Source organism: Elephas maximus, chromosome X (genome assembly GCF_024166365.1).
Source record: "Elephas maximus indicus isolate mEleMax1 chromosome X, mEleMax1 primary haplotype, whole genome shotgun sequence".
Taxonomy (NCBI): Eukaryota; Metazoa; Chordata; class Mammalia; order Proboscidea; family Elephantidae; genus Elephas; species Elephas maximus.
In genome coordinates, this window is record NC_064846.1 from 667,513 (window position 1) to 675,000 (window position 7,488).

At 37.5% G+C, this 7,488-nt stretch overlaps 1 protein-coding gene across 1 annotated transcript in view; it reads left to right on the forward strand.

Moving 5' to 3' along the window:
* The window catches only part of CLIC2 (chloride intracellular channel 2), a 43,318-nt gene extending 36,310 nt beyond the window's left edge, over window positions 1-7,008 (forward strand). Inside the window, exons 4-6 of the mRNA XM_049873171.1 lie at window positions 3,698-3,804; window positions 4,429-4,610; window positions 5,427-7,008. Coding sequence (XP_049729128.1) covers window positions 3,698-3,804; window positions 4,429-4,610; window positions 5,427-5,588 — 451 coding nt within the window. The 3' untranslated portion in view covers window positions 5,589-7,008. The remainder of the gene's footprint in view (window positions 1-3,697; window positions 3,805-4,428; window positions 4,611-5,426) is intronic.
* Window positions 7,009-7,488: the final 480 nt, after the last annotated feature.

Consider the following 7,488-nt stretch of genomic DNA (forward strand, 5'->3'; position numbering starts at 1 on the left):
AGAGCCTGAAAGCATTCCCCTTGAGAAGGGGAACCAGGCAAGGATGCCCTTTATCACCACTCTTATTCAACATTGTGTTGGAGGTCCTAGCCAGAGCAATTAGGCTAGATAAAGAAATAAAGGGCATCCAGATTGGCAAGGAAGAAGTAAATTTATCTCTATTTGTGGATGACATGATCTTATACACAGAAAACCCTATGGAATCCTCCAGAAAACTACCAAAACTAACAGAAGAGTTCAGCAGAGTATCAGGATACAAGATAAACATACAAAAATCAGTTGGATTCCTCTACACCAACAAAAAGAACATCGAAGAGGAAATCACCAAATCAATGCCATTTACGGTAGCCCCCAAGAAGATAAAATACTTAGGAATAAATCTTACCAGAGATGTAAAAGACTTATACAAAGAAAACTATAGTCCACTTCTGCAAGAAACCAAAAGAGACTTGCATAAGTGGAAAAACATACCTTGCTCACGGATAGGAAAACCTAACATTATAAAAACGTCCATTCTACCGAAAGCGATCTATAGATACAATGCAATTCTGACCTAAATTCCAATGACATTTTTCAATGAGATGGAGAAACAAATCATCAACTTCACGTGGAAGAGAAAGAGACCGCTGATAAATAAAGCATTACTAAAAAAGAAGAGGGAAGTGGGAGGCCTCACTCTACCTGATTTTAGAACCTATTGTATAAACACACAGTAGTCAAAACAGCCTGGTAGTGGTACAGCAACAGATACATAGACCAATGGAACAGAATTGAGAATCCAGACATAAATCCATCCACATACGAGCAGTTGATATTTGACAAAGGCCCCAAAACAGTTAAATGGGGAAAAGACAGTCTGTTTAACAAATTGTGCTGGCATAACTGGATATCCAACTGCAAAAAAATGAAACAAGACCCATACCTCACTCCATGCACAAAAATGAGCTCAAAATGGATCAAAGACCTAAATATAAAATCTAAAACAATAAAGATCATGGAAGAAAAAATAGGGACAACGTTACAAGCCCTAATACATGGCATAAACAGTATACAAAACATTACTAACAATGCAGAAGAAAAACTGGATAACTGGGAGCTCCTAAAAATCAAAAACACCTATGCTCATCCAAAGACTTCACAAAAAGAGTAAAAAGACTACCTGCAGACTGGGAAAAAGTTTTTAGCTATGACATTTCTGATCAGCGCCTGATCTCTAAAATCTACATGATACTGCAAAAACTCAACTACAAAAAGACAAATAACCCAATATATGAATAGACACTTCACTAAAGAAGACATTCAGGCAGCTAACAGATACCTGAGGAAATGCTCTCGATCATTAGCCATTAGAGAAATGCAAATCAAAACTACAATGAGACTTCATCTCAATCCAACAAGGCTGGCATTAATCCAAAAAACACAAAATAATAAATGTTGGAGAGGCTGTGGAGTGATTGGAACACTTATACACTGCTGGTGGGAATGTAAAATGGTAAAACCACCTTGGAAATGAATTTGGTGCTTCCTTAAAAAGCTAGAAATAGAACTACCATACAACCCAGAAATCCCACTCCTCGGAATATATCCTAGACAAATAAGACTGTTTACACCAACAGGTATATGCATGCCCATGTTTATTGCAGCACTGTTTCAATAGCAAAAAGATGGAAACAACCAAGGTGCCCAACAACAGATGAATGGATAAATTATGGTATATTCACACAATGGAACACTACGCATCGATAAAGAACAGTGAGGAATCTGTGAAACATTTCATAACATGGAGGAATCTGGAAGGCATTATGCTGAGTGAAATTAGTTTCAAAAGGACAAGTATTGTATATAAAAAAAACCACTACTATAAGAACTTGAGAAATAGTTTAAACTGAGAAGAAAACACTCTTCTGTGGTTATGAGAGGGGGTGGGAGGGTGGGAGAGAGATATTCACTAATTAGATAGTAGATAAGAACTACTTTAGGTGAAGGGAAAGACAGCACACAATGCAGGGGAGGTTGGCACAGCGGGACTCAACCAAAAGCAGTTTTCTGAATAAACTGAATGCTTCGAAGGCCAGCGTAGCAGGGGCAGGGTTTGGGGACCATGGTTTCAGGGGACATCTAAGTCAATTGGCATAATAAAATCTATTAAGAAAACATTCTGCATCCCACTTTGAAGAGTGGCGTCTGGGGTCTTAAAGGCTAGCAAGCAGCCATCTAAGATGCATCAATGAGTCTCAACCCACCTGGATCAAAGGAGAATGAAGAACATCAAGGACACAAGGTGATTATGAGCCCAAGAGACAGAAAGGGCCACATGAACCAGAGACTACATCATCCTGAGACCAGAAGAACTAGATGGTGCCCGGCTACAACCAATGACTGCCCTGACAGGGAACACAACAGAGAAGCCCTGAGGGAGCAGGAGAGCAGTGGGATGCAGACCCCAAATTCTCATAAAAAGACCAGACTTAATGCTCTGACTGAGACTGGAAGGACCCCGGTGGTCATGGCCCCCAGACCTTCTGTTGGCCCAGGACAGGAGCCATTCCCTAAGCCAACTCTTCAGACAGGGATTGAAGTGGACAATGGGTTGGAGAGGGATGCTGGCGAGGAGTGAGCTTCTTGTATCAGGTGGACACTTGAGACTATGTTGGTATCTCCTGGGTGGACAGGAGATGAGAGGGTAGAGGGGGTTAGAAGCTCATGAAATGGATACGAAAAGAGAGAGTGGAGGGGGGGAGTGAGCTGTATCATTAGAGGGAGAGTAATTGGGAGTATGGAGCAGGGTGTGTATAAGTTTTTGTGTGAGGGACTGACTTGATTTGTAAACTTTCACTTAAAGCACAATAAAAATTATTAAAAAAAAATCTTGTCCTGATGCTTTTTATTTTTGTCCTGGTGAATGTATTTTAAACTATATATTCTATTTCTTTAATAATTATATGTCTATTGAGATTTATTATTCTTGAGTTCTTTTTGTTTAGCAATATACATTTTAGGATAATTGGCAATTTTCTTCTAAGTTTCAAATTTATTGGCAGGCAATTGGTGAGAGAATTCCCTTAGTTCTCCCTTACTTCGATACATGGAGACATTACTTTCTTATCTTTTTCTAGCCTCTTTATCACTTCATTTTGTAAGTTAAAATATTTGAAATTATATATATATTTTTCTACTACTTATCTTTGAAAATATATAGTATTACCACCATACCGTCTGCCAGATAGGCTTTTAGGAGCAAGTATGGGAACATAACTACCATTTGAAGCATTGTTTCTACGGATGAATGAGCTTTGAATTCTAGAAAAGTGATTTTAGAAAGTAAAGTATTCTGAGATTGGGAGAAAACTGTATATTCTAATGAGAGATCTATTGGAAACTTCAGCTTCCAGTAAAATTTTCCAAAGCCTCCATTCTCAGTACTAAAAAAAAAAAAAAAAACCTTTGCTAACGAGTCCATTCCAACTCATGGCTACCCGATAGGACAGAGTAGAACTGCCCCACAGGGTTTCCAAGGAGTGAATGGTGGATTCAAATCGAGGACCTTTCAGTTAGCCATCGAAAGTTAACAACTGCACCACCAGGGCTCCATTCTCAGTAAGTGCAAACTATATTTCCCTATCTTGTCTCTATAGACACCGCATCTCTGCCTTGTTATGTATGTGTGAATGATAGTTCAGTGGTGTTTCTTTTTAAGGTATCCTCACCTGAGCCCCAAATACAAGGAATCCTTTGATGTGGGCTGTAATCTCTTTGCCAAGTTTTCTGCATACATTAAGAATACGCAAAAGGAAGCAAATAAGAGTAAGACACCTTTCTTTAAGTCTATTTTTGTCACTCATATGTTCACTCTCACATTCTCACTCAATTAAAATGAGTTTTCCTGAAGATATAGTATATGTTGAGGAACAGCCTGCTTTCTTCCTCTCATTTCTGTCCTCTGAAATTCCCTTGCATGAAGTTTTATTAGATTTAGAACTCAAGATTCAATATTGAAATTATCAACTGAACTCAATTAGAGCATTGGCATATTAACTTTAAGGTTCTTTAAACGGTAGCATCTACCATCTCCCATAAACATCCTTGAATATGTTTACTATCCTCTAAAGTGAGTCACGAGAGCTATCAGTCTCCCACTTTCTGCTTTCTGTGTAAAACACTAACATATATCACTTTTCCTTCTTTCTTTGACTCTCCTCTCAATGCACCTTCCCAAGAAAAGCCCAAAAATGTTTTCAATCACCATTTGATTAAACATCTGACTCTGTCTCATCAGTGATCAGTTAAGGCATTCTAAATAGATGTTGACGAGCCAGAGTAGGCAACATGCATAGCTAGAGATGTCTAAATGTGTGAAAAGCATAGTAAGAATGTATTTACTCATGAAGATGAAACATTTATAAGTGACCTAAGACTTCATTGCTTCAGATTTTGAGAAATCTCTGCTCAGAGAATTTAAGCGTCTGGATGACTACTTAAACACCCCACTTTTGGATGAAATTGATCCAGGCAGTGCTGAGGAACTCACGGTTTCCAGAAGATTGTTCTTGGATGGAGATCAGCTGACACTGGCTGACTGCAACTTGTTACCCAAACTGAATATTATTAAAGTAAGTTTTTATAAGGCAGGCTGAATAGTTTGGGGAAGGGTTTGTGAGTTGCCAGCACGAAAACACAGTGACCTTCCAGTGTGAGGTTGTTATGTGATGTCTTCATTATCATCATCATCAATAAATAGTGTATATCTCCTTTTGCTCCTCAGAGAAAAGATTCATAATGGCCTCCTCTGAGAAGCACAAAAACTTCTCGTTTCTTTCTAAATCAGAAGGTGTTTTCCACTGCCTTGTCTATAAAACGAGAGCAACAGTACTACTTATTTCACATAATTGTTGAGAGAATTAAAAAAAAAGAGAGAGAATTAACTAAATTAAAACACGTAAAATGCTTAGAACTGTACCTACATCATAACAAGTGATAAAAATGTGGACTACTAATATTATTATAATGATTTAGTCATTAATTTAACAAATATTTATTAAACAGTACTTTATCCCAGGCCCTATGCCAGACACAGAGAATACGTGAAGTAATTAGATATAACCATGGCCCTAAAAATGTTCTTAGTCTGCTGGGGAAGCTATGTGCACCTTTTCTATGTTCCCTTCCTCTAAATATATTCATAATTAAATAAAGTATCAATATAAAAATATGATTGCAAGCATAAAGCTTTGTCTACATTGGTAGACAAAACATTAAAGTAGCAAATCCAAGATTCTTTAAGGAACCGTAGTTTATTTTAAAGTACACTTTGAGTAGATTAGATGTCCTCAATGATCTTAATTTTTGAGACGTGATTCTACATAGTAGGCATATTACTCGTTCCTTTTATGACCAACTGATTTGTCTTCTTTCTTCCAAAACTCAAGGTTGCTGCCAAAAAATACCGTGACTTTGACATTCCAGCAGAATTCTCAGGAGTCTGGCGCTATCTCCACAATGCCTATGCCCGTGAAGAATTTACCCACACGTGTCCTGAAGCCAAAGAAATTGAAAATACCTATGCAAGTGTGGCTAAACAGAAGAGTTAGGATAGCTTTTCCAGCAGGAAAAGTTCTCTTTGTTATCAGATTTCATTTGTTGTCATATTAGAAAGGTTTTTAGAAACGAGAATATGGCAAATACTGTTTCCTCTAACCAACACTCATTAAAAAGAACTCTGTATTTTCTGTACCTAGTTAGCTGCAAACCATCTGCCCGCTGTGTATTGTACAGATCTTCATACTTTTCCTTCATTTTCTTTATGCCTGTGGCATAACCACCACAATCTTGAATGACATGGAAAGCATCAAGATGTTTTGTTTTTTGCTTGAATTCCTGGAAGGCATTGCGTGTAAACTAAATAGATATCTGCAGTTACAAATTATATGCTGTATTTTTCACAAATAATGCACCCACACATATAATGCACGGAAATTATGAAATTCAGTAAAACGGTTCTGGCATAGCATGACCATACATACACCACACATGTCCCATGACATCTCCTAAAGTGAATTTCGGCCCCGTTCACTCGTTCCCCCATACTACAGGTAAATAATATTGTTCTGTTCATTTTCTTTCATTCTGTTTATTTTCTTTAATCTCCTGCTTATGTGTATAAAAATAGTCCAAAAATGTTACTTTTGTAGTTCTTCTTTCACTCATACTGTCTTAGTCATCTAGTGCTGTTATAACCGAAATATCACAAGTGGATGGCTTTAACAAAGAGAAATTTATTTTCTCACAGTCTAGTAGGCTAGAAGTCCAAATTCAGGGTGTCAGCTCCAGGTGAAGTCTTTCTCTCTCTGTCGGCCTCCTCATTAATCTTTCCCTAGACTAGGAGTTGCTCCACGCAGGGAACCCAGTTCCAAAGGATGCGCTCTGCTCCTGGTGCTTCTTCCTTGGTGGTATGAGGTCCCCCATCTCTCTGCTTGCTTCTCTTTTTTATATCTCAAGAGATCGCCTCAAGACACAATCTAATCTTGTAGATTGAGTTCTGCCTCCCTAACACAACTGCTGCCCTTCCTCCCTCATTAACATCATAGAGGCAGGATTTACAACCTATAGGAAATTCAAAACAGTACTGGGAATCATGGCCCAGCCAAACTGATACACACATGACACATACTCTTTGGTTTCAACATGGTGTCCCACTGCTCCATTCACGAGAATGATGATGATATTTCATCAGGAAATTGCAAAAGTTCAATTTTGTAAATCATTTTTGATCTACCAGTAAACAAAGTAATACAAAATCAATACCTACCTTAGGTGAAGTTTCCATGTGATCAGAAATAGGAATGGAAGTCAGCAACATGTGAAAAAAAAATTGGCATAGCATGCTTATGAAAATAATGCAAAGGGGGTTGCATGGTTGGCAAAATATGTATAACGCACATGGTATTTATGAAAGATACAGTAAGTAGGGCCACAATCCCAAACCGCTGCTTAGAAAACATTTCCATTCAAATTATTAAAACAATTTTACATTTCTGTTAGTTTAATAGATACTTGAGTTTATTTCTAATACGAATAATGAAATCAAAGAGTGAGCACATCAGAGAGGCAAACTCTAAAGGAATGATTAAGAAAATCAGATGTAGAAAGAGATCAAGACCAACTAGTCTTAGAACAGCATTCAACACCTCCGCGTACTGAAACACATGTTAAAGTAATTTCAGATTATTCAAATCTATCCTTTTATTAGCCACATTTCTTTATTTTCTGGTGCTAGTAGTTGAAACAGGATTTTTTAAAACAAAAATAACTTTATGATAGCTAACAAAAAATATTTATAAGTATACAGGTATCTTGCAATATACCCCATTTTTTCCATTTATCATTGTCATGTTTCTCCCTTTCTATTACTATTATTATTTTAATCTAAGAAGGGTCCTCAACTCTTCTGCGAAGAGAAACACAATTTTTTTGGTAATTGTCCAGGGCATG